This window comes from Asterias rubens, chromosome 2, assembly GCF_902459465.1.
Source record: "Asterias rubens chromosome 2, eAstRub1.3, whole genome shotgun sequence".
In the NCBI taxonomy this organism is placed as follows: Eukaryota; Metazoa; Echinodermata; class Asteroidea; order Forcipulatida; family Asteriidae; genus Asterias; species Asterias rubens.
The window spans coordinates 12,674,435-12,702,355 of record NC_047063.1 but is presented as its reverse complement, the minus strand read 5'-3'; the positions used below and the strand labels follow the sequence as shown (position 1 = coordinate 12,702,355).

The following is a 27,921-nucleotide window of genomic DNA, read 5'->3' as shown; positions in this document are numbered from 1 at the left end:
AAAAACGGGTTTCACTCAGAAATTATCAAAATGTGACATTTAGTAACCTCCCTGTACTGTATGTGTTTTATTTTCTGTATACGCGGCTGGCTGTGTCGGGAACTAATACGCGGCTTGCCAGCTATTTCGGGCCCAAATACCGTGTTAGCTTCGCTTCAGTACCACCGGTTGTATTGTGTACACGTGCCGAAACAAGGTTAATGCAGTTTGGAACGATAGTTTTCGATGATCAGAAATGCACGATTTACATGAAATGCTGAAAAACGTAGTTCACTAAAACAAGAGATCCACCTACAATCGTTTGAGCTGAAAAGACAACGTTTTTCAAGTAAGTTGCATTAAAATATTGTTCTACGGTTGTCCATGTTGTCCACCCGGCCGGCCATACACAATAATTTCGTGCATGATGATGCAATCGCTGATCAACGTGATCAAGACGGCCGGTGATGATTTGTTGTAAATAGGGACTTTTAGAAGGTTTAATTAAAAAGTTAAACACAGTGGTACAGTGGTTAGACTGCAGGAATTGCAATCACAAGGTTGTGGGTTCAACTCACAACAAAAGCTTACCGCTGATTTCACAATTCCCAATTGAGTTTGATTTTGACTATCCACTACGTAAATGAAGTAGGCCTACCATACATAAACTTACATTACATGACTTATTATTATTCACAATCTGTTACTCGTATACCCAGTTACTCATTATTGTGCAAATCATAATCATACATAGACGCTTTAACCAATGTTTATGAGAGAGATTGGCTGTTGGAGTTGCTGCCTGCCAGCTTGGTTGGTGTTTTAACTTTTATGTAGTTGCGAGAACGTAACCCTCCTGCGGACGGCGAAGCCGGTGGCGCCGTCGGCAGGAGGGTTACGTTATCGCAACTGGGGGATGGAAAAGGAAAAACGAGATTGGGGATGAAAAACGAGAAGTGATCGATTCCTATCCATGATCGACGCAGGTATTCTCAGACACTGGACGCACAAAAGAAGAAGATAAGCAAAAAGGGATACTTGAATGTGATCGATATTTCTAAATTCTATTTATTAGAGGAACAAATCATTCATCAATTTTTAAAGATAAATCAAGCCAAAAGTCTGTTGTTAAAATATTAATAAATCCCCTAGAAAATGGTGGATTTTGTTCCACAAAATTAAAATCTCTACTGAACAAAACCTATGTTAACATGTCACAAGTTTTCAAGGACTTATTTTGTTTTTTCTGTTTTGTTTTGTTTTGTTTTTGGATTTACTGCTCCTTGAACACCCAGCAGGTTGGATATTAATCTTAGAACTATGAAGTTTGTTCCGCTATTGTCTCCACGTGGAGATGATTGTAGAAGGAACCTCATAGGTCAAGGAGTAGGTGGATATGTGCACATTACAATTGTTGTTTATTGTTATTATTATTATTATAATATTATGTCACGTCTTTGTTTACACTTGACAGGAAATATTCGGCATGGATCGTATGCAACCTGTACCAGATGTGATTAATTTCCCAAAAGAAGAAGAGAAGATTCTAGAATTATGGAAGAAACTAGATGCATTTCAGACGTCGCTGAAACAGTCAAAAGGAAAGCCACGGTAAAGATTCCTTCAACGTTTGTATCACTTTATTGTCTATTTCTAAATCAGTGTCATTTTCCTATTTCGTCAACATAGGGCTAGATTGCTCATTCGGTAGAGTGCTGGTACGTCAATCCAGAGGTCGTTGTTTCAAACTGCTCTGGTAAATGTGTTCAACAATTTACATTGGTTTACAGAAAGTTAACTCAATTGATGTTGTTATCTTTTCAGTTATGCATTCTATGATGGCCCACCATTTGCCACTGGTCTTCCTCATTATGGCCACATTCTAGCTGGAACCATCAAGGATATTGTGACGAGATATGCGCATCAGAGCGGCTTCCATGTCGACAGACGATTTGGCTGGGATTGTCATGGGCTACCAGTTGTAAGTCTTAAGGACTGAGAAATGTCCGAAGTTCAACCGAATGTCAGATTTGTTATTGTCTACCTGGTGACAATTTTTGTTACTGAGGTTATAAGAAATCCAGGGTCAATTTCACAGGGTCAATTTATTCATGTTTAGATATGGGGCTATCATTGCTAAAGTGCAATCTGGGGGAAATCTGTACTGGGCAGCACAGTGTATTTTGCTCAGCTAGAGTGCCAGCTCAAATTTGTAAGTTCTGGCATGGGCATGCCCGCCCAGCACTGCCCACTGTGGCTACAACACTGGATGTTATGCTTAGCGTAATTTGAACTAAGTTTATCACAGTTGATAAGTTTGACATTTGTCGGACCTATTGATGGGATCAGTTCAGCCACAATGGAACATTCCTATTGTTTCACTATTTATTGATTAAAGTCACCTGGAAGTGGTATTTTTTCAAAATAAAGCTTTTGTCACTAATACATGTGTTTTGATGAGTGGAATGTGAATAAACAGTTAACTAATGTTTAAAAAAATCAGTTCTTATGTTATTTACAAATGTTCGTGACGTCAATCGAGGCAGACTTTGCCTGTAATGCGTAGAGTAAACACAATTGCAAAGTACATGTACGGACCAAGTCGTGAGTTTGTACGTTTCAAAAAAATATGCCGACCAGGTGTATTGCTGCTGAATGCAGAAAAACACTTTTTGAAACATACCAACTCACGACTTGGACGTACATGTACTTTGCACGTGTGTTTACTATACGCATTGCAGGCAAAGTCTGCCTCGATTGACGTCACAAAAGGGGTAGGCGGAGTCAGCCCCCCAAACAACTTTATATATTTTTTAAACATACAAATCGTGACAAACAATTACTAAAAAAATTGTTTTATTGTTCGTAAGCATATACTCTTATGTTTGAATGAGAAAAAATTCTATTTCCAGGTGACTTTAATCATTATAACTCTTGTTATCTGCAGGAGTATGAGATTGACAAGACTCTTGGCATCAAGGGACCTGAGGATGTGGCTAAGATGGGAATTGAGGCGTACAACAACGAGTGCCGTAAGATTGTCATGAGATACTCCAGCGACTGGGAGGTAAGAGTCTACCGTTGCATCGCTAAAAAAGCCCGTTTCATACTTCATGCGAATGCGAGTGCGAAGCAAATTTTGATGTCACATGACCATTTTCCTAGCCAATGTTTTGCAGGAGTTGAGCACAAGTCATGACTCCAATTATTGGTTTTGAATTTGTGACGTCAAGATTCGTATTACTTTCGCAGGAAGTACGAATCGGTGTATATGGGTAAAACTGAAATGAAGATTCTGCTGTTGCTTCACTCTGCTGTTGTTTATATATTACTTGATATTTAATTTTGACGTATTTCTTGCAGTACATCGTTACGCGCCTGGGTCGATGGATTGACTTTAAGAAGGATTATAAGACGTTGTACCCATGGTTCATGGAGTCCATCTGGTGGGTTTTCAGACAGTTGTTTGACAGCGGATTGGTCTACAGAGGCTTCAAGGTAGGCATAAGGAACACACACGAATAAACTTTTACTTCTGGCTCTTCGGGAATCAACAAATGAATATCGGACACAAACATTATTTGATGATGGGAACAAAAAGTGTTAGGAGGGCCAGAATTGTTCCACTCTCCCAACAATTATACAGACGGTGTCACTAGTAATATTTCATTCTCAATTAGAGCAAACTGGTCGAAGATTCAAGTTTAAATTGGATCTTCTCAGAAGCACCACTACCCAAATATGATCTTTATCACATTGTCCACTGAAGCCTTAAGGAAGGCGTAAGGAACACACACAAGATTTGACTTCTGGCTCTTCGGGGAATCAACAAATAGGCCTAAATATATTTGAAACAATAAATAATTGATGAAGAGATCGAACAGTATTAGGAGCGGCAGAATTGTTCCACTCTTCAAATAATTATACAGGCATGGTCATTAGATAGTATTTCATTTTTAATCAGAGTTTCAAGTTTAAATTGTATCATCTCAGAACCGTCACTTCTCAAGACTGATCTTTATCACATGGTGTTGCCTCAAGTTTTTAAATCGTTTCTTTTTAGGTGATGCCATTTTCTACAGCATGTAATACTCCACTGTCTAACTTTGAGTCCGGACAGAACTACAAGGATGTTGTAGATCCTGCTGGTAAGTCATTGCTCAAGTCGGGGGTCATAGGTCAAGTTATAGGTCAGGCACAGGTCAACTCAATACCTCACTGAGTTAGTCCATTTCCACACTCTGGAACTCAACTCATTCATTGGCCAATGTGCCTTCCGCTTCCCAGTTCAAAAAAGCATTTCTTGAAACTCAAGTGTTCAATACAGTTCCTCTGTAGTTTTCATTTGTATGTTGTAGTGCTGTGTAACCTCTGGAAAATTGCTAAAAGCTGATTATCGATATCGCTATAATTATTACTTTGAACAGTGATTGTGAGTTTCCCATTGGATGAAGACCCGAATGTGAGTCTCATAGCCTGGACGACAACACCATGGACTTTACCGAGTAACTTGGCTGTGTGCCTAAACGGTGACATGGACTACGTCAAGATTGTGCATAAGAAAGACGACAAGGTATTAAACACCAACTACGTACATGTTTTGACTCTTAACATAGTCTAGTCGTTTTGAAACGCTTTCCACATAATCAAAGTTAATCAGTCAACTACAAATGTGCCGATCCATGGAAGGGCGCCCTCATACCTGATGGCTTCCCATTGGTAAATCTCCACGGACAGGTACTAACAATTAGCTATTTATGGACTGTCGTACTTATGGATTCCTAAATAACGTCACAACACAACACAAAAGCAAAGAAAAAAGAAATATTGAAATTGTTACTCTCAAGAATAGCCATACACTATCCTTATAATGACTGCCAGGCTACAACTAGTGTGTCTTGGTTATGTCAGCCAGGCTACTTGTGTCTAGTTAATAAAATAGGTGTACATGATAATGGAAGACAAGCTAAAACATTTGTCTTGTTTTCAATCTTAAAGTAAGCTTTGCTGGAAGCCAGGCTATTTGTTGTAATTAAAGATGTAACAAGTTAAATTGTGTGTCTAATATCTAGGTGTACATCATGATGGAAGCCAGGCTACCTGCGCTGTTTAAAGGTGAAGATGAATATGAGATACTAGACAAGTGAGTACAAATTTGTTTCATTGCAAATAACACTCACTAGAACAATATAATATAAAAGGGTAAAATACAACATGTAAAGGTCAAAGTTGAACTTTGATAATCTTAAAAAGCATGGCTTCATAAATTTAGGTACCTGCTGTCACCTCACCAAACGTAGATGGATTCAATGTTTGTGTGACAATACTGTGAATTTTTTTTGCTGTTTATAACTTTGCTTATAAACCAGCATACTTAAAAACAAAACAATCTATGACCCTTTCTTTAATTCTTTGCACCTCAGGTTCAAAGGCAGCGTGCTCAAAGGCAAGGGTTATAAACCGATTTTCAACTACTTTATTGAGGTAAGATTAGACAGTAAGGTCCATTATGGCAATCTAAGGTTGCGTTTGAATTAGTGGCTATGGCTGCAGCTGTTGCTATAGGGTGTTGCTATGGCCCTTGCTTAAACCCCTTGGTCATTTGATGATTAATCCGCAGCCGCTGATGAAATGCAAATCAAAGTCGGAAATACAGAACAAAGGATGAAAGATTGCATCAGAGTGAGGGTTCAATTTCTGGTCGTGACGCTTGTGTCCTTAAGCAAGACACTTAACCATGATGCTTCGTCTTTCGAATTGGATTTAAGTCAGCACATGCGATTCTAAAGCTTTCTCATACCTGTGTTTAAAAAAAATTACTCTCATTCCTCGTAAAGATGTCCGACTTAACATTGTGTTGTAAATATTATTCTTTTATCTATAGCTGAAAAAGACTGGTGCCTTTAGAGTTCTGACTGATGGATACGTTACCAATGACAGTGGTACAGGTGTCGTTCAGCAAGCAGCTTACTTCGGCCAGGTACAAATATGACATCATCTCTTTATACATTGTATCAAAGAAATTTTCAGTCAGGTCAGACTGATTGCTGATTGTATGTTTTGAGGTTTATTCATGTTCCACATTGTCAAAGTTAATCAATCAACCTCAAAGGTAGTTGAATTTGTTAGAAATTTGTTGATTAATTGAAGGGGGCCCTCATGCATGATGGCTTTTCATCGGTAATTCTCAATCTACCAAATTGACAGTCCTAACAATTAGCTGTTTATGGCGGTCCGGCTTTGAAAACCATAATGACACTCACTGTCAAAACCAGGCACTTCCTTGGTAATTGTCAAAGACCAGTATTCTCATTTGGTGTATCTCAACATATGCATCAAATAATAAATCTATAGTGAAAGAAAAAACATCCTTTTTGCACAAATTTGTGTGCTTCCAGATACCTAATAAAATGGCTAAGGCCTGGAGTCTTTTAATATTTAATGAGAAGTTACCTCTTTCTCAAAAACGATGTTACTTCAGAGGGAGCTGTTTCTCACAAAGTGTTATACTCTCAACAGCTCTCTATTGCTCGTTAACCAGTGAGTTTTTATGCCAACACTTATTTTGAGTAATTACCAATAGAGTAATTTACATCAGTATGGACTGTAAAAGGGGTAACCCTGTTTCAGCCCAACAACGGCCTCTGGAAAAAATAATTGTAGCCCACACTTTGAAGTGGCCTTCAGGCCTTGTGTGTCTGAAACTTGCATAAAAAATAAAAATAAATAGAGTCCACTGCCATTTAAAGGGTACATGTACTTTTTCCTAACAAAAACACAATGTCCACAGACTTACATTAAACTTACACAGTTTGAAGATTATGATAGTAGAAAGCTTCCATTGAAATTTTACTTACTGAGGTGCTGTAGTTTTTTGAGAAATGAGTAAAAGTAACAATTTTCATCTCAGTTTTAGCATGTAAAAACGTATTAACCAGTTATGCTATGGATTTGGTATAATATCATTATATATCTGATTAAGAGAATTTTACATGCTAAAATAATTTTGGTCTCATGAGCCCAAAATTAATTTGTGACTTGTTTTACTCATTTCTCAAAAACTACACAACCATAGTTAGTAATATTTGAAGGGAAGCTTTCTCCTATCATTACCTTCAAACCCTGTAAGTTTAATGTAAATCTGGGGACATTTTAAAAAAGTACTCAAATCCTTGAAGCGTTATATACTAATTACTTTACTCTACTCTGATTCTCTTCTTGTCAGGATGATTACCGCGTGTGTTTAGAGCAAGGGATCATTACCAAAGAGATGGTGGTGTGTCCGGTTGACTCTAGTGGTAGATTCACCAGCGAAGTCACTGATTTTGCTGGTCAGTACGTCAAGGTATGTCTTTGCTTTGCATTGTGTAATTACTGTAATTACATCTGATTTTTCAAGGGGGTGGGCATTCTGAACCTAAATCTTGCAATTTTGGCCTTAGCACGCTAAATTGAAATGAGGTCCTTGGAATGTTTTTACTTTTTTTTCTTCTTTTTGCTCAGTTTAAATGGATTTATGTTTGTGAATTTGATCTTAAATAAAAAAAGAAAAGAAAACGAGAAGAAAAATACATCTCTTTTTGATACACACTTGGCCCAGTTCACGCATATCGACTAGCAGTTCGCATGTTTCAGGCGACAAACCAGCCCTGCTTACTGCACATCTACAATTGCTGCTATGGCATATATGACAAATATGTATATTAGACCATAGGATTTCTATCGCTAAGCGATAAATACTATGAACCAAAATTAATATATGTGCACCAAATATATTTATTATCTCATGTTACTGTGTTACTTGGGTAATTTCAACTTAATGTGCTTTTTGTAATGAATTGCAGCATTGAAATAAATGTTACTGAATTAATATCCCCGATGCAAATTTAACATCAACTACTATGAAGTTCAAAATAAGAAGAAGAAAAAAACTGATGCAGATACAAGTCGATGTACAAAATGAAGGCAATTAGCTCATGAGACTATGAGATTTGACACAAGCTCACTCATGAGAGATGAGCCCTTATCTACAGAAATTAATTACTACATGCCTATTGAATGCTCGTCATTTAACGTGGATGCATTTTTTGACGACCATCACTTTTACCCCCTCAGGATGCCGATAAACAGATCATCAAGTGGCTAAAGAACCAAGGTCGTCTGGTAGACCACAGCACCTGCAAGCATAGCTACCCATTCTGTTGGCGCTCAGAGACCCCCCTGATTTATAAAGCCGTACCCAGCTGGTTTATTAGGGTGGAACCCCTGGTGGAGAAGCTTCTTGCTAACAACCAGGAGACATACTGGTAGGCAATGATTTTGTTAATCTGTCTTTTTTTGTTTGGTTTTGTCCACCTGCTACAACATAATCAAACAGCTTATAAACCAGCTATCAATTGCTATGTATGTGTGTGTGCTCATATTCGGTACCTACTGGAGACCAAGGACAAGTGCATGGACAAACGCAAGAGCAAAAGAATGCTCCACAAGGATGCATTTTTGAGAATGTGTGTATTTATATTTTGTATCGTTTTATATTTTGTAAATATAAAAAAAAAATCAGATTATTTTTATTTTTACAAGTTGAATAAACCATGAATAATAATAAAATAATATAACAATCTAACAGGTAACATAGTTTATCACTCATAACAACAATGGATGGTATTGAATGGTCAGAATGGTCAGAATGGTCAGAATGTACAATGATTGACCGTGTACTGTATAGATACGTCCCCCTGACATCATATTGCAGGCTGGCATAGTGCATCTATCATTAACACTACAGTGGATAATATTGAATGGTCAGACAGTAGGAGGGTTGACTGTGTACTGTGTAGATACGTCCCCCTGACATCATATTGCAGGCTGGCATAGTGCATCTATCATTAACACTACAGTGGATAATATTAAATGGTCAGACAGTAGGAGGGTTGACTGTGTACTGTGTAGATACGTCCCCCTGACGTCATTTTGCAGGCTGGCATAGTGCATCTATCATTAACACTACAGTGGATAATATTAAATGGTCAGACAGTAGGAGGGTTGACTGTGTACTGCGTAGATGCATACATATCATAATTGCAGGTTGGATAGTTTATACTTCAAAACTTTAGTGGGTGATATTGAACGATCAGACAGTAGGAGGGTTAACTCTCAAATGTGTAGACACATACACCACATGATCTCATACTGCAGGCCGACATTCTAAATCTCCATCTTGCTATTTGTTCCCAATAGGGTACCAGAGTTTGTGAAGGACAAACGCTTTGCCAACTGGCTACGAGATGCCCATGACTGGGCCGTAAGTCGTAACCGTTACTGGGGTACACCGATCCCGTTATGGTGCAGTGAAGATCTAGAGGAAGTGGTCTGCATTGGTTCCATCGCAGAGCTTGAGGAACTGACCGGAGCTAAGATCTCTGATATTCACAGAGAGAGGTTAGACTTTGAAGAAAGATTTCTTGTCAATCATTACTTTGGATCATTTAATTAAAAAAAAAAATTTTTATTGGAGTGTCTTTCTCAAAACAAAACAAAATTTATATCAGGCCTGATACTTCATGGAGGCAACAAATGTGATTGCCTCCATGCCCCCTGGTCATTGCCTTGATGCCCTTGAAATGCTCCAGCAGAAATTTACAATGTCCTCATAGGGTGCCCTTCAAGGAGAAAATGCCTTGGTGCCCTTGCCCTTTTAAAAACAAAGCAAACGGGCCTGTCATACCTCCTTAAAGCCACACCAATTGGAAGCACACACAATTGTTGATGTAGAGAGTACAGCAATTGAGTGGTTAACTGGAGAAGCCACCAGCTGTGCTCGATTGCATTGGAATGTGAGCCACTCTTGAAAGAGATGAGGTTTAATATCTGCTTCGGCAATTTCTGGCAATAACTTTGTTTGTTTTCACTAGTTGAATTTGTTTTAAAATGTTCTTCCGTTGCTTTTTTTTTCTGTTCTTGTGCGATTGTGATAGTGTTGACAAGCTGACCATCCCATCCAAGAGACCTGGTATGCCACCCCTGAAACGCGTTGATGAAGTCTTTGACTGCTGGTTTGAAAGTGGAAGGTTAGTTTCTATATGATCCATCTTGTAGATGGTGTCAGATTAGTTATTTAAAATCATGTAGATGTGGTCATTTATTTTTTTTGAGCGGCTTGCAGCCAATCTTTTGTCTGTTTCTTGTTCTGGCCAAGTTGTTAAGTTTCAGTCAAATCCGTCATTTGGAATCAAATTTTTAGTGTTTTCTTTTGCACAATTAGTTATATAGACGATGTGACCTCTGACGTCACTCGAAGACCAAGATTTGCGGGCATACCGACGGGCAAAACCTTTGTGTTTAGGCAGCCAGCTAGAAAGTGTATGTAATCTTACCATGACTACGCATCTTTTTGCCTGGCAAAACATGACATGTAAAGTGTTTGAATGTAAACATGGGTCACATCGTCTATACCTTCCAGAACAACCAGTTCTAGAGCATCCTTAAAATTGTTACAGCTATTTCATGCTTTACATGGGATCAGAAACACCATCATAATCAGAGTCAGGGTGTTGCATTTGTCAAAATGACTAAGGATCCTAGTATAACCACTCAAGGTTGTTTGGGTTAATTCATGCACAAGTACAGGGGCCCTGAATATGTATTGATTAAAAAGTATAATTCTATAATTCTTCTCCATGTTTGATTACAGCATGCCGTATGCACAGGTGCATTACCCATTTGAGAACAAGAAAGAGTTTGAAGAATCTTTCCCGGCTGATTTCATCGCTGAGGGGATCGATCAGACGAGAGGATGGTAGGTCCACTGGTATTTTTATTTTATTTCATTTTGCTTTCCTTTTGTTTTCATTTTAAATCTTTAGACATAAAGACAATTATTAAAAGTTGGACAGGGGTTGTCAAGGTTATAACAAAAGTATAGAAACTGTCATCTTGAGATGTGTACAACCAGACCCATGTCCACTATAAAAAATATGATATAAGTAGTCCAAAAGTTCTTTGGATAAATGCAGGGCTTAAAGTGTACGCAGGCGTGAGGCTTGTGACTTTAGCCTCTGACCAACTTAACTCATGCAAGTCCAGCAAGTTTGTGTTTTTCAATTCAGGTTTTTTTTTCAACAAGTCCTCCAAGCTAGCAAGATGTTTGTTTAGCTACATGAAGCTTCCATTACATTCACAAGCCTGCTAGGTTTTTTTTCACACACACTCCATTGCTTCAACCACCACAAGAATCAACTCTCCGCCTTCCATTTTGATTCTGAAACTTATTTTAATTTTGTTGTTAATTTTCGTACAAGAAACACACCCCTGCAATTCCTAACATCCCAGACTTTTACTCGATCTTAACCTTAGGTTCTACACACTCCTAGTGCTCTCTACCGCCCTCTTTGACAAGCCACCGTTTAAGAATCTTATCGTCAACGGACTTGTCCTGGCAGCGGATGGGCAGAAGATGAGCAAGAGAAAGAAGAATTACCCAGACCCTCTCGAGGTTGTCCACAAGTTTGGAGCGGACGCGCTCAGGTGAGAAATTGTCAAGGATTGTTTTTGCAAGTCAGAAGAGAAACCTTGCCTTGAGCTTCTTTAAATAATGTGATTCAAGGCAATAGGCAGTATTTTTTTCTCTTCAGCTTTTAACGGCATCTGCAGCGTTTCTTTTAGAGACATCAAATATTTACTGGGGGCTGAGTTACAAAAACAAAAAAAAGGGGTTCCAGTAAATAACAAATATTAAATAAACAACAATTAAATAAAAATAACATCGCCACAAAATCTAGGAAATCACCAAATTTCACAAAAATATAATTTTGTAACTATTATACTTTCGTTAACAATTTCCAGCAATTAAACTAAATTGTTTAAACCATTTTTTTTATAAAATAAACAAGAAATTAGTGAATAAATGAATTTAAATAGTAAGGTATAGATTCTATGTATCCAGTTTTGTAGTGCACTGTTTTAGACATTGTTTGGTACTTGAAGTAAAAATTTTAAATGAATTTTCATTTACATTTTATCTGTCTATTATATTAATGTAGGTGGAAGTGATGATTTCAATTGTTATTCTTGTTATCTGTGTAGGTTGTATTTGATCAACTCTCCAGTTGTGAAGGCGGAGACTCTGAGATTCAAGGAGGAGGGCGTCAAAGACGTCATCAAAGACGTCTTCTTGCCGTGGTACAATGCGTATCGCTTCTTCATGCAGAACGTGGAACGCTTTTGCAGGGTAACTATAACATTGTTGTTGTTTTTTTGGATGCTCACACCGATGTGTGATATGAACAGCGCCTCCCCTGGCCTGCTGAGTAAATCTAAAACTTCCGCTACATGAACCCATGACCACTTGCATTCTAGAATATTCCAAATTTCCGTAGCCTGGCTACATAGCAGTTAACAGTTGCATGGCTTCTGACTGGTACCTCTGAACAAAGATATTGACAAATAGGGACACCGCCAACATAGGGCTAGATAGCTCAGTTGGTACAACACGTTAATCTGGAGGTTGTTAGTTCAAATCCTGCTATTGTAAATTAACTGGGTTCAAATCGCCTCTCTAAAGGCTTAAGGTTATGGGAAAGTCTTTTTTCATGAAAAATACAACTTCTGATGGATGAAAATGGTTGTTTTTGAAAATCCTGATTCAAATGCAACTCTGGATGGTAGAACTTTTTGTCATTTTAATCTCTGTAATGTCTTGTCATGTTTATTGTGCTTAATAATTTTAACCATCCTGTTTTTGGCGCTTGCCCTGTTGGATGTGGCTGAAATAAAGAAACAATAGAAAATAAAGTCTGCATTTTATTTCCGTTGTGTATTTTGACAGGAGGAGGGAATAACGTTTCTCCACAATGAGCAGACTTTTCAACCGTCTGATAACTACATGGATCGATGGATTCTATCTGCTTGTCAGTCGCTTATTGTGTTCGTCAAACAAGAAATGGCAGGTACGCTAGTGGTCAAATAAAAGTCTTAACTATAGCTGGATACTACTTCCTGAAAACATGCACATGTTATCTCTGTCAAATTAATTAACCTCATTTGGACACAGACAACTAACTACCTGGGGATCAGGGGTGGATTTCACAAAGGTAGTACTAACTTAGGACTAGTCCAAGGCAATGCTAAGAGCTAGGACCAGTCCTCTGTTAGGATGAGTTACTGGTACTAACTTAGGACCAGTCCTATCTCTCAGCATTGCCTAGGACTAGTCCTAAGTTAGGACTACCTTTGTGAAATCCACCCCAGGTTGGCTTAGTGTTGTTTTACCCTGGCCTTTCACATTGGTAGACGCGGTTGGAATCCTGCCTTGTTACATAGGTTTCTCTAGTTTACTTTCTTCAGGTCTAACATTTCTTCATCACCTTGTCCACACATGTATCTCACAGGCCTGTGGGTCGCAGTGGTAGTAGATTTTGAGGGTCTTTAATTACCGGAAAGATTTGAAAATTAAAGCCATTGGACCCTTTCGGTTCAGGAAAAAAAAATAAAAGTTCACAGATTTACAAATAGCTTACAGGGTTTACAGAAGGCAATGGTGAAAGACTTCTCTTGAAATATTATTCCATGAAATGCTGAACTTTTTGAGAAAACAGCAAAACAATATAAATTCTTGTTAACGAGAATTACGGATTTATTTTAAACACATTTCATGACACGTCGAAACGCGCGGAAACAAGGGTGGGTTTTTCCGTTGTTTTCTCCCGACTCCGATGACCGATTGAGCCTAAATTTTCACAGGTTTGTTATTTGATATAGAAGTTGTGGTACACAAAGTGTGGGCCTTGGACAACACTGTTTACCGAAAGGGTCCAATGGCTTTAAATAAGAACATGTATAGATAAACAGCTGTCCAGATGCATGTTGCATCAAAATACAGCAAATAACTTTAAATGACTGGATGTCGCAAATACTCTTTATATCTGTACATGTAAAGCTAATTTTTGACATTATCTTCATAAAGTTGACAATCTATTTTCCCTTTCTGCACTCTATACTCCATCCAGCCTACCGTCTGTACACTGTGGTACCTAAGCTCGTCAAGTTTGTTGACACCCTGACCAACTGGTATGTGCGCTCTAACAGAAGACGAATCAAGGTAGGTAACACAGTGACTGCTGAATAAGAAGATTGATCCCCTCCCCCCACCCTAACCCAACGCCAACCTAATCCAAACCTAACCCCACTCAATCTAATTCGACCCAACCCTACCCTATCCTAACCCAACCCCATAACCCTACTCCACTTAACCCTACCCCATCTAACCTGAGCCTTACACACCCGACCCTACCCCCCACCACTTTAAGCTTGTAAACGCCTGCAACCAGGATCAAAACCTGTTTTGTTTATACCTTTTTTTCGCAACAGCTCCCATTGATTTTGTACTCAATCTCCTACTGTGGACCTTTCCCGAACCCTGGACTCTATTGTCCTCTTTTGTTATAGGTCCCCAGTTTGAATGTGTGTACCTACTCTTGCTGACACACTGCGGACATATTCCTCATCCTGTTTTTATTATCTACCATTCAGGGTGAGAATGGATGTGCAGACTGTGAGAGCGCCCTCCATACGCTCTACAGTGTACTCTTCAGCATGGTGCGTGTCATGGCTCCTTTTACGCCCTTCTTAACGGAGCAGATGTATCAGAACCTTCAGCACCTGTTGGAGCCAGACGCATCGCAGGGTCCAGACACGGCTAGTGTGCACTATCTCATGGTTCAACAACCAAGGTGAGCTAACAAAGACCCCCTAGGCTTGGTACAGAAACACAAATATTCCTTGAAAAGACTCTCTGGCCTCTGATAAAAACCAACCAGCTTGATAAAGACCCCCTAGGCTCTTTACAAAGACACCTTATTTCTTGATAAGGACTCCCTAGCCTCTCAAATATTACCAACAAGTCCCTTGATAAGGACCTATCAGCCTTTGGTAAAGATTATCAAGCCCCTCAAAAGTACAAGCAGCCACTTGATGAAGACTGATTACCCCCTGAAAAAAAATCCATAGGTCCTTCTTAAAGCCATTGGACACTTTCGGTAAACAGTATTGTCCAAGGCCCGCACTTTGTGAATCACAACTTCTGTATAAAATAACAAACCTGTGAAAATTTAGGCTTAATCGGTCATCAGAGTTGGGAGAAAATAACAGGAAAACCCACCCTTGTTTCCGCACGTTTCGCCGTGTCATGACATGTGTTTAAAATAAATTCCGGATATCGAGAACTGTTATTGTTTTAATGTTTTCTCAAAAAGTAAAGCATTTCATGGATTAAAATTTTAAGAGAAGTCTTTCACCATTACCTTCTGTAAACCCTGTAAGTTATTTGTAAATCTGTGAAATTTTAATTTTGTTTGTACCGAATGTGTCCAATGGCTTTAAAGACTCCCTAGCACCATAACAAAGACCCCATCACCATATTTAACACTCACTAGCCCTTGATTAAGACCCCCGAGCACCACAACAAGACTCACTAGCCCTCAATAAAGACCCCCCAACCCCTCTGTAATTACTCAGTTCTTAAAGGGAATGTACACTGTTGGTAATTGTCAAAGACCAGTCTTCTCACTTGGTGTATCCCAAATAAGCATAAAATAACAAGCCTGTGAAAATTTGAGCTAAATTGGTCATCGAGAAAATGATGAGAGAAAAAACACCCTTGTTGGACGAATTTGTGTGCTTTAAGATAGGAATAAAGGACTTCTGGCTAGAAGTCTTTTATTATTTTAGTGAGAAATTGCCTCTTTCTCAAAATATATGCTACTTCACAGGGAGCCATTTCTCACAATGTTTTATGCTATCAACAGCTCTCCAATGCTCGTTACCAAGTCAGGTTTTAAGTTAATATTTGTTTTGAGTAGTTACCAAATGTGTACCTTCCCTTTAAACCCTTGTTTCAGAGCTGATCTGACAGACGCGACCATTGAGAGAGCCGTTGGTCGAATGCAGAGCGTGATTGAGCTTGGTAGAGTGATCCGTGATAGGAACACAATGCCCACCAAGTATCCGCTACGGGAAGCTGTGATCATCCACACTGACCAGCAATGTCTGGATGATGTGGTGTCTCTGGACAAGTACATCAAGGAGGTGAGTCTCTTGATACTTTGGCTAGTAACTCCTGGCAATATGTCTTAAAGGGTTTCGGTATCTTTTGTAGATCTATGTGTATTGAGTGAAGATGTGCATGTATGTAACATAATTTAATTTTGAGGAAAAAAGGTCAAAATCACATAGCAATGTTTTCAGGAGGGTCTTGTTTTCAGGAGGGTCCCGTTGTACATGCTAAAATAATTTCATCTCAGAACGTTCAAGAAACAACAAAAATTTGAGAAGACATTTCATTCCCAGACAGAGAACAGAAAACGTGACAGAAAAATGTCTACACTTACAATTGTGCCTAAATATGTGGCGTTAACCAGGAAGTCGCAGCCTAGCAACACAGAAATAACAATAGTGAATTCTTATATTAAAGTGCTCATATCAATCACTCATTGACGCTCAAGGTGCTTCAAAGTTCAGTATTTTCCTGATAGGTATGTGGGACTATGTTTGAATTATGAGACCTACTCCTTTTACATAGCACCATGTAAAGTTTTACAAGTTGCTGTGGCGCAATATGCAGCCAATCAACTTTGAGCCAACATCAGTGGAAGAATTCAAATCAAAATAAGAATGTTTGAAATTTGACACGCAACTCGTCTTATCCAAACCCAACAGGAATTGAACATCCGTAGCGTCACCACGTCCCAAGACAAGGAGAAGTACGGCGTATCCCTCAAGGCGGAGCCCGATCAGGCCGTCCTCGGAAGACGTCTTAAAGGAGACCTAAAGAAGGTAGCTCAAGCCGTACGAGAGCTGACCGACGCCCAACTCCAGGAGGTCCGCAATGTGGGACGGATCGAGATACTCGGTCATGTGATCGAAGAGAGTGAGTTGAGGATGAGTTATGCATTTGCTCAGACGGGGAATGGAGGGGACAAGGCCAAGTACGAGGCACACTCCGACAACCAGGTTGGTCATTTAATTTGAATTTAGCTCCTATTCACTATATTGAAAGAGAAAGTTCACCCAGCTTAGAGGAACTAATTTTACAATAATAATAATAAACAACACTTGTAATGCGCACAGTATCTGATCTTACAAAAAAAGCCATAAAGCGGCACCGGTTTCAAAGTCAAAGGTAAAAGTCCAGGATTTAAAATGCTTGTTTGAAGAGGTGAGTTTTGAGATTTCTTTTGAAGATTGAAGGATTGTTCTGATTTCTGAGGTCAAGCGGCAATGAATTCCATAGACGAGCTGCAATGTTAGAGAAAGCTCTGTCTCCATAGCTAGCGAGGCGGATATAGGTACGTGGAGTGTGAGAGCCGATTGTAAAATTGTATTGTTATAAGGAGTTCATTGTATTCCTGTATAGATTCTAGTTCTACTTGACGTTACTCCAGACCAGTCCATGCTTGATGAAGGAACAGCTAGGGAAGTCATCAACCGCATCCAGAAACTCAGGAAAAAGGTAACCTTTAACAAAATATTTTCTTGTTTCAATAATTTGTAAGATAACAAATTACAGTGGAAACTGACTGGGTAAATTTAATTTGTATTTTGGGTTAACTCTACCAACTATCAAGCTGTAATATTCGCGGTCTCTGTATTTTGTCAGTATCGTTGTTTGGGGTGGGGGGGGGGGGTGCCAGCCAGAAGCTTTCCAACCGCGCGGCCATGGCTCACACCAAAGTTTACAATACAACGTGGGAAGCGGCAGTCAGGGGATCACCAATAGGGGATGCATCTTTTTATGTCAAATAAATTATTGAGTTCCACATTTGAAATATGGCTAAAGTTTTTTTTTTTTTTTGTTATGTGTTATCATTTATTTCCCATCAGGCCAAGCTAGTACCCTCGGATGACATCACCATCTTTACTCAAGTCAAGCCATCAACAGACCGCCTGAGTGACATCATCAAGTCACATGACCAGTACATCTATGCCACCATCAAGCAGCCTATTTATCCGTTCCCGGTAGTAGCGGGGGAAGAAATTATCAGAGAGACTTGCCAGGTAAGGTGTAACCTGACTAGTTGGGGTTGGGGTAAACCCGGTTTAGTTAAGGTTAAAGCCATTGGACACTTTCTGAACAGAACAAAAATTAAAAGTTCACAGATTTACAAATAACTTACAGGGTTTACAGAAGGTAATGGTGAAAGACTTCCCTTGAAATATTATTCCACGAAATGCTTTACTTTTTGAGAAAACGTTAAAGCAATTATCAATTCTCGATATCGAGAATTACAGATACAAATACACGGCGAAACGTGTAGAAACAAGGGTGGGTTTTCCCATAATTTTCTTCTGACTCCGATGACCGAATTAGCCTAAATTTTCACAGGTTTGTTACTTTCTATATAAGTTGTGATACACGAAGTGTGGGCCTTTGGACAATACTGTTTACTGATGTTGTGCGATTGCTTTAAGAAAAACCTGTTTAAATAAAGGTTAAATCAAACCCTGTTTAGTCACCATTAGGTTTAACCGATTTTAGCCACGTTTAGGTTAAACCCTGCTTGGGTTTAACCAAACATTATTTGTGATGCATAGTCAAATTTATTTTTTCATAATTTTTTTCAGCTCAAGGGAATTGAGCTCGAACTAGTCTTCATCAGAGGTAATGTCAAAGGTCAAACCAAGTCAATGTCAACACCTGCTGAAGCAACCGCCAATGGTCCGGCACCTTTCTGTAGATTTGTAAACATCGAACTTTGTGGTACACAACCACAGTGTGGAGCCTCATCAACGCAGGGTACCATACTCCTGGAGAACCCAAGGGGAGATTTCCCTCTTTCAGTTCCAGAGCTTGTCAAACAGGTCGGTGTGGTCTTCGGACTCCATGGCAAGAAAGTTGGACTGTACAGGTCAAAGGACATGACAAATGGTAAGTGGATAGCACTCCTGAAGACCATTAGAGTATACTAATTGAAACGTTGACTTGTTAACCACTGGTTCTTTTCAGAACTTGCACTACTCAACAAGAGATATTCACATGGTGTTACCGCAAACTGTCTCAGTTGATATTATTTGTTTTTTTAGTGTTCAAAAACAATAATACTACGGGGTATTATATAGCTGTATCACACCCGTTGGGCGTATCAAAGTGATTAGTGTTTTTTCCTGCGAGGTATGTGGAGATATGTATTCAAAATATGGGACCTGTTCCTTTATAGCACTTTATAAGGTGCTGTGGCGCAATAAGCAGTCGATCAAACCAGGAACACCGGGGTAAACCCCTTCTTTTTGCGATAAGCGCTCTGGGTTTATTTACGTGAAAAACAACACACAGGACTTACAGCTTTATGCAGCAATAATGGTTAAGTGTCTAGCTTAAGGACACAAGTATCACGACCGGGACTCAAACTGACACTCTGTCGATCAAACAATGAGGATGGTAGATGATTGCCGAGGTTTTCCTTTCTATTTTCCAAGGAACAAATTCGCTGGTAGCCCGCCACAGGCTGTAATTATAACATGGTATCCTTGACTGCACTGTAGATGATCATAGTTGAAAACTTGAAGTAGGATGTAGTTACTTCTTTTTGTTAGTTGATCTATCACTTTTTCCGTCACTTTTTCCGTATCTCTTGATTAAATATTTTTAATTTGTTTGTATATTTTTCAGAACTGATGTCTGTGAATCTACATGATGTATTTACTCTTCATGGTAGTACTGTCTACGCATTTGTGAGATGAACACAACAGATTCATTTCATCCATTGAAACATTTTATTTGAAACCATAATGCAATGAGATTAATTATATTTTACGTGACCTTTCACTAAAATCAGGAGAGGAGAACCTTCTGTAGCATTTTAAGATTTCTTCAGAAGTTTTGAAAATGTCTGCCCTCAGTTAACAAAAAATATTACGGTTCTACGGCCTTATACTTAAGAGCATGTAACATGTGACAACACATTGTCATCGTTTTCAAAATAATTTCTACTTCAAGTGCGGTTTTCTCCGAACATGAAAGTTTGGCTGCAGAGGTTAAAATGGTGACAACATGTTTCTCAAAGAGACACAGAGCCACAACAATTTAAAATTAACACAAGGGAAGAAAATAAAATCTTACAATTCATGGAATTATTTTTTTTATCAAATTAAATTTTGATATAAAGTAAAGGATTATTATCAGCGCTTATTCTAACCGTTCTTGAGTGTGAGTGGCAATTATGATACAAAATGTAAACATTTCTCATACGACAAGTGTACTATCTTGCCTGCCGGTAATGCCCTGGAATCGATAGGTCACACTATTTGTCAACAAGGTGAGAAGGTGTATGTAAACAGGTGATGGTAGGGGTGGTGGGGGTTCAACAGTATGGTTGTTTAAAGGCACTGGACACTATTGGTAAATACTCAAAATAATTGGTAGCATAAAAACTTACTTGAGTAATGGAGAGCAGATGGTAGTTTAAAACATTGTGAGAAATGGCTCCCTTTGAAGAAACATAGTTTTGAATAAAGGTAATTTCTCACTCAAATATTAAAAGACTTCTGGCATGAAGCCTTTTATTAGGCATCTGAAAGCACACACACTGTGCAACAAGGGTGTTTTTTCTATCATTATTCTCTTGCAACTTCGATGACCAATTGAATCAAAGTTGTCACAGGTTTGTTGTTCTATGCATACGTTGGGATACACCAAGTGAGAACATTGGCCTTTGACAATTACCAAAGGTGTCCAACGCGTTTAATTATGGTTTCCTAATTTTAGAAATAGGGTTTCTTAAATTAGTATTATATTTTCGTTAGATTGGATCAATCTGTTTCATAGGTTGAATTTGAAATATTTTACTCCTTTAATGTTTCAAAACACCAGGGCCCAATTTCATGGCTCTGCTTACTGCAGCATTCTGTGCGTATGGTCACAAATTTGACTTACTGTGCGAACTCTGAAATGCTGCACTAGCTGCACTAAGCGAAGATCGCCTAGTACGCACGCTCACAAGCAAAAATTCACTTAACGCACTTATACAACATGCATAGACATTGTGCCGTGTTAATGTGCTGGGTGTAATGGGGCATATGGCTGTAAAGTGTGGCCATTATCTTGTAGGTTCATCCTTTGATTTGCTCTTCCTTTGGTTTATCAGATATGGGGAACAATATGGGAGAACAATGGACCCTTCCCATGAAATATGCTAATTACATTCACGCATGCGTACAGACCCTGTTGGTTGGCAAACGCCATAGAGTTGTGCACTAAGCAGACGCGCAGACGCGCAGTCGCGTCTGCGTCGCGCACCCATTAGCCGCCATGTACAAAACGGCGCAATGTTCCCTCATTTTGCCAACCAAAATGTTAGTGCGCACGGGCTACGTGCAAGTTACATATTTCATGGGAAGGGTCTATTGGGGGCTAATTACTCTTACTATACGTATGGAGGTTCTTCCACAAAAGCAAGCCCCAGTGTACATTTGAAAACACTCATGCCCCCGCAGGGTTTCAAAAAGGTTATCAAATCTATGAATACTTATAGTAGTTTAGAATAATTTGAGATGAGCTTTTTGAGGCTGTCTTTACATTTTATGACAATGACCGTCTAATTTTACTGTAACAGATGTGTGTCAAATAAATATTTGATCTGTCGAAGCAGATGAAATTTAACATGAGATTAAATTGTTATGATTATTTGTCTCTTTGTGTCATTTTGGATGTTGGAAATAAGCGTTTGTTTTTATTCAAATCTTTGATGATGAACATTGGAAAGGTACTCTTTGTGTCTGCTCTGCGCGTGACTTTCAGCAATTAATGATCCTTTCAAGTGTACACGTTTCATCAAAAATGGCAACTAGTGCAAGGGGTCTACTGTTTATATGATTTGAGGCATTGTTGGTGAGGTATCGAGTAATATAACTTTGGTTTGCTATAACGCCATGTTCTGTAGAGAAATGTCTTTTTATATTCTACTACCGTGGAGTAGATTTATCGGATTGTTCGGGAGACTTCTCAGTTCTGAACAGAACTGCCCTGCTTTTAACTACTACCTGGGCGGAAGGTATAGAAAAATGGCTGGAAAATACTCTAGCTTATAGGATCGTTATTAACTGCACTAGAGCAGAGTGAGTTCTTAAATTGGTCTCAACGTTTGGACTAACTTGTTCTAATGTAGTCATCGTCGGGAGACTATTGTTATTATTTGGTTTTTACCTTACACCGATGTGTGTTGGCACTGTATACTCAGTACCTACCCCAGTTCTGGAAACCAAGTACTGAGTATACGGTGCTTAAACACATCCATGTAATGGTAAAACCAAATAATATTCTTTATCCCCAAACAAATTTAACATCCATTAAAGGATTTGGGTACTTTTTCGAAATGTTCATAGATTTACATTAAACTTACAGGGTTTGAAGATAATGATAGTGGAAAGCTTCCCTTCAAATCTTACTTACTGAGGTGCTGTAGTTTTTGAGAAATGTGTAAAACATTGTCATGAAAATACGTTTGTAAATGATTAAAATAATTTTTGTCTCATGAGACAAAAATTATTTTCATGACATTGTTTTACTCATTTACCCAAAACTACAGCACCTCAGCACGTAGTATTTTCAGGGAAGCTTTCTACTGACATTATCTTCAAACTGTGTAAGTTTAGTGTAAATCTGTGGACATTGTGTTTTTTGTCCTACAAAAATTACACAGACCCTTTTAAAAAGGGTCTATTGGTGTTTCATAATCTACAATTAACCTTTTCTTGATGTTTTCCGTTGACTCCCCTCACCCTTCATGAATGATTAAACGGTGAAAATTAAACGCACTCTTTCAACCCTCTTGGGCTTCTGATGATGAACGTCTTTCTTAACATCATCTCCGCTCTTTGATGAATCACTCTTAGACTGTAGTCCCTAATGGCTGAAGCATCATCAACAGACGACTCAATCTTGATTGATACCACTGTCTAATTGTTTCCTTGTCATAAATATTTAAAGGCATCCCCTTTGGCGGCCCCCTGGCTTTTTATGTCCCATAAACTTTGGTGAGATCCCTGGCTACACAGCAGTTTAAGGCACTGCAGCCGATTTCACGAAACGCTAGGATTAATCCTATCTCGAGTTAGGACGAGCACGGAGGTAGAATACCTCCATGGGACGAGTTACCTGTCCTAACTTAGGATGGGTTCTATGCATCCTAACATCCATGGATACGAAAATTAACTCGTTCTAAATCCTAAGGTTAATCCTAAGTTAGAAAGAGTTTGGAGAAATTTACACATTTGGTCATTGTCAACATACGCATAAAACCTGAGAAGATTTGGGCTTAATTGGTCATTATCAAGTTGAAAGAGAATAAGGAAAGAAAAGCAGCCCCTGCGCACAACATTGTGTGCTTTCAGATGCATAATTAAAGGCTTCAGTTGAAGTCTGTTATTTTTTGAGTAAGAAATTACCTCTTCCTGAAAAACTATGTCACCTCAGAGGGAGCCGTTTCTCAAAATGGTTTATACTATCAACAGCTCTCCATTGCTTGTTACCAAGTAAGTTTGTATGCTAACAATTATTTTAAGTCCTGTGCCTTTAAATCTCAGCCAAAACGGACTTTTAATGATGCCTTTGATGAATCGTTGGCTTGAGCATTGATGAGGTATCGTCGGTGAGTGTGTAATGGAAAAATGGGATAATTTCGCAGTGTGTCTTAAAACCTGTGACTTAATGTGCCCCACCTCTTGGAGACCAATAACGAAACAGAAAAGAGAAAACTAATGGTCTCCATAGACATCTTAAGACTGGGATGGTCCACTGGGAATTTGGTGTACAAATGTAAGGTTCTTAATTACAATGTACAGGGACAAAGGAAAGATGTCTCTACAGGGTATGCAACAAAATTATTCAAAGATTTTGAGCATTTTAGGAACAACATCTTTACCAACATGGTAAATGATGTATTTTGTTTGATTCAAAGTACATGTAGGCACACAACATGTACAAGATGAAGCATATGTATAGTCTGCAACATTACCAAATTAAAAACGCATATTAACTATAATAAATATCATGATAATTTGTTTTAAAATATTCATTATGGACCTTTTCAAGCCAAATAGGCCTTCAAAAGTGTCTTACAGTTTTATTACTGGACCCTCTCTAATCCTGTAACCATCCCAACTCCTTAGGAGTATGCAGCACCAGCAGCTAAATGAGTGCATAGTTTGCTCATCATTCAAAGCAACAATCTGTACCCTCACAGGTACCCATTTTCTTCTTGGTCTTGGTCTTGATCTTGATATGATGATTGATCAGCTCCTTACTAGGAACAACACTCAATGAGGTTAGGTCAGGAGAAAACTCCTAGTGGATTTTATGCATACCTACGAGTACGCCGAAACTTAGTTGGGCTAGTGATGTTGGTTGACAGGAAGCAATTATAATTAAGGTCTTGCTCATGGAGATGAGTGTCACATGGAGATGACGTCACTATCACCAATAGACCCTATGCACAGCCCACATACAAGCACGTCTACTGTTCGCCATTCTGTGTGTCAATAATTACGTTACAGTAACCTCGGGTATTGACATAGCATCTGTTTTATTATGCGCCCAGCTTCTATAGAATGAAATCTGAAGAGTTTGGGGCCTTCCTTCATAAAGTTTTAAACAATATTTAGTGTTTTTAAATTCAACAATGAATCCTATAAGATATTGTTTTTTCTTTGTGATGTGGGGGTGGGGGCTCAAAGAAGTGTTGGATGCCTAACTACATGAAATATGAAGCACCTATTCTGTTTATGACAAGGCAAATAGGTGATTGGGCGGGGGTGGGGTGAAGATTGGGGGTTAATATTGGGGTTTAGGGGTCAAGGAAAATTGTTGAAACTCGGACAACATTAAAGTCAAGAAACGAAGCCTGGTTGTGCCATTAAACAACTGCAAGTTTGTATTAATTAAATTGATATTCAAAACTACAAAGTAATGTTCTAGAGTCAGGCATCTTGATTGCAAAGTCTTAAATCACACTAAAAGATAACTTTGGCTATGTATAGGAAATTACAAAATAATTATAGAAAAATAACAAAGGAAAATTCCACACAGTACAAATCAAAAACAACCTGTCTGGGTACACAAAATAATTACGGCATAAAAAGATAACAACTTTTGAATTTAAAAACAAAACTAAGTCGAACATAAAATTTACAACAAAAATGTGCGAACAACTCTACTTCAATATAAAGAAGAAATTGCTGCTCTTATTATTTCATCACCAACAAAATTAAAAACAACATAAATAAATGTTTAGTCTACCCATGGTCTACCCTAGCAAGAACACATTAATTGCATCTGAAAATTTGAAGAATAACTTTGTTTTGTACAGCCACCACTAGTTTGAGGTTTCTCAATCGTTTTAAAACATCTTTAATACAAGCTGTAATCTAACTTGATACATGACTGGAAGTAGCAAGCAAAAACACATCTACCAAAACATTGTTCTGTTTTATCCTGGACTAGTATTAGAGGTAGATTATGGGCCTGTTTCATGGCTATTCAACACATCTATGATTATGTATGAGCATTCTGCATAATTAAACATATAATGTATTCGTGGGATAATAAGGATGCTAAAATTGTACATTGTAAGCTAAACATTTTCATGGTATCTTTGTGGTGCGGATTTGCTCATCCAGAGTAGTTGCCGACTGGGGACGTGTTTCCTTTATTCAGGGCGTGCAAGGTTGTTTTGAGATGTTTAATACGATGCATCCAACTGGGCTGCTTGTTGCTGAGACTACGGCTTCAGTGTTGAAGCAATAGTCAGCAGCCACAGCCCTTGCCAGAGCCAATCAGGTCAGACACATCTTATTCACGTTAAATTTTAAAATTGAATAAAGCTTGCAAAAAGTGTAAAACCTTTCAATGACCAGACACCATGACATGGCCTAGTAACAATGATCGGTTTTGGTTGAATAATCAAACCTCTTAATCTACGGCTCTGAAAACGCTTTCCATCATGATCTACCATCTTGAAAAAAAAAATCAAAATCAAAACGAAAAAACAAACAGACATAGGTCAGCTTGACAACGTATACATTGGACTGATATTTAATTGAAACATCGAAACTATTCAGTGACGTCGACCACTAGATTCTCTTCTACGTTCACACAATTACTTTTTATAATAAGCAAAAAACAGATCAAAGCTTCAATGCATCATTGTTTAATATGTATATATATATAATAGTATAAGCCTTTGAGCTTTAACTGTTAAAATTGAAACAAACCCTAGAATAACTGGCAAATGCCAGATCAACAACACAGGTTACCATGGTAACCTTTTTTCAATAATATGTACATACATTGGAAAACCTTTTTGTCACACTTAAGCTACTAGTTATGTTTTATTATCTTAAATCAAAAAACCCTACCTGTAACGGATAATACCCATTTTGTATAAATAGTTAATACATTTTTTAATTCTTCCAATACCGCGACTTCTTTCAAATTGTACACCTGATCTACTATTAGTTGACAATGATTACTAGATATTTCTGGCAGCATTCTTGTCTTGACACTCTGTTTATTTTTCTTAAAGTGTTTTCATGTCACCATGGAAACCTTAGACATACGGGGGGGAGGAGCCAACTGTAGCAGTAGAGTCTTCATTTGACCTTTGACCTGGTCTAAAACCCTATGACATTATCCTGTATGCACTTATGGCTCAGTGGTTTTCTGTCCCTGCCTTCCACCCATAGAGTTATATATAAGAACTAGAGGGCGCACTGGCCTATATACGCGCTCCGGCATGCGCGCAGGCAGCCATTTTTTAAGTTGACAAAACTGGCATCTCACAGCATGTGATTGTGCGGCCAGTTTGTAAGTTGAACAAACAGCATCGCGTGAGCGTTCAAAAAAAAAAACTCAAACGTGTATTTCATATTCAACGCGCGTGCAGAAGGACGCGCTTGTCATCTTGCAGTCCCGTGGCGTTTGTGCACAAAGCATCACTCGTGCGCCCTCTAGTTCTTATATATAACTCTATGCTTCCACCTCTCCGTGGACCCCGGTTCGAATCCCACCTCATACAGGAGCCTGGCATGTGGATTGGGTTTTCAGTCTCTACCTATTACTGGTAGCCTAGGTTTTTTCCTATGGGGTTTGCTCTCCCACGTCTAAAACTGTAATATCTTCATCGGAACTTTAAAACAGTTTGTTTTAAGTTTCCATGCTTTGCCGCCTAAATAATTCAGATTCAGACACGGATAAATATCATGTGATATACCTGATCATTCCGTGCTTATCGGTAAACATGAAGCACAACTGGTCAGATACATCATTGGAGAATCAAGCAAACAAGCAAGGAGAGTGTCACACAGGGAAGTGTCATTGGTCTTTAATTTACTTCCTGAAATGCATGTTAAAATCTGATTGGTCAGGCTGCACTGGATATGATTGGTCTAATCCAAGCACAGACATGTCTTATTGGCTAAGAACACATCATAATCTCAGTGTACTGGACACCTGACCTTGCTTCTCATGAGCCAAGTCAGCAGCATGGACACATAGTGTCACTCCAGTGTAAAACATTCAATCTACCACCGGTCCTCCCCCAAAGACGTCAAACTTTGAAATCTACGGCAGAGTAGGAATGGGGTGCGGTCTTCCACAATAGACCCCCTACAGTGTAAAACATTCAGTCTACCACCGGTCCTCCCCCAAAGACGTCAAACTTTGAAATCTACGGCAGAGTAGGAATGGGGTGCGGTCTTCCACAATAGACCCCCCACAGTGTAAAACATTCAATCTACCACCGGTCCTCCCCCAAAGACGTCAAACTTTGAAATCTACGGCAGAGTACGAATGGTGTGCGGTCTTCCACAATAGACCCCCCCACACCATGGAATATGGAACGGGGAAAAGGGGGACAAAGGTGACCACCTGAATCCACTACTTACATGTAGGTCCTA

At 38.8% G+C, this 27,921-nt stretch overlaps 1 protein-coding gene across 1 annotated transcript; it reads left to right on the top strand.

Moving 5' to 3' along the window:
- The first annotated feature begins 155 nt into the window (after positions 1–155).
- LOC117306851 (isoleucine--tRNA ligase, cytoplasmic-like) lies at positions 156–20,420 on the top strand. Its single transcript, XM_033791406.1, has 26 exons — positions 156–328; positions 1,454–1,590; positions 1,804–1,960; positions 2,927–3,046; positions 3,343–3,477; positions 4,043–4,127; positions 4,407–4,552; positions 5,052–5,122; positions 5,403–5,463; positions 5,864–5,959; positions 7,205–7,324; positions 8,095–8,285; positions 9,220–9,420; positions 9,957–10,049; positions 10,673–10,777; positions 11,335–11,505; positions 12,064–12,208; positions 12,806–12,926; positions 13,986–14,077; positions 14,509–14,708; positions 15,876–16,062; positions 16,693–16,986; positions 17,390–17,485; positions 17,857–18,030; positions 18,598–18,901; positions 19,643–20,420. The coding sequence occupies exons 2-26, from the start codon at positions 1,466–1,468 to the stop codon at positions 19,711–19,713; spliced, it is 3,561 nt and encodes a 1,186-aa protein (XP_033647297.1). The 5' UTR covers positions 156–328; positions 1,454–1,465; the 3' UTR covers positions 19,714–20,420.
- Positions 20,421–27,921: the final 7,501 nt, after the last annotated feature.

What these genes read in the sequence shown, in the direction of transcription:
- LOC117306851 (XM_033791406.1), top strand. Translation starts at nt 1,466, where the DNA reads ATGGATCGTATGCAACCTGTACCAGATGTGATTAATTTCCCAAAAGAA. An exon ending in ACGTGGAACGCTTTTGCAGG is followed by an intron (nt 12,209 to 12,805) that starts GTAACTATAACA and finishes GTATTTTGACAG; the next exon opens with GAGGAGGGAATAACGTTTCT. An exon ending in TTATCAGAGAGACTTGCCAG is followed by an intron (nt 18,031 to 18,597) that starts GTAAGGTGTAAC and finishes AATTTTTTTCAG; the next exon opens with CTCAAGGGAATTGAGCTCGA.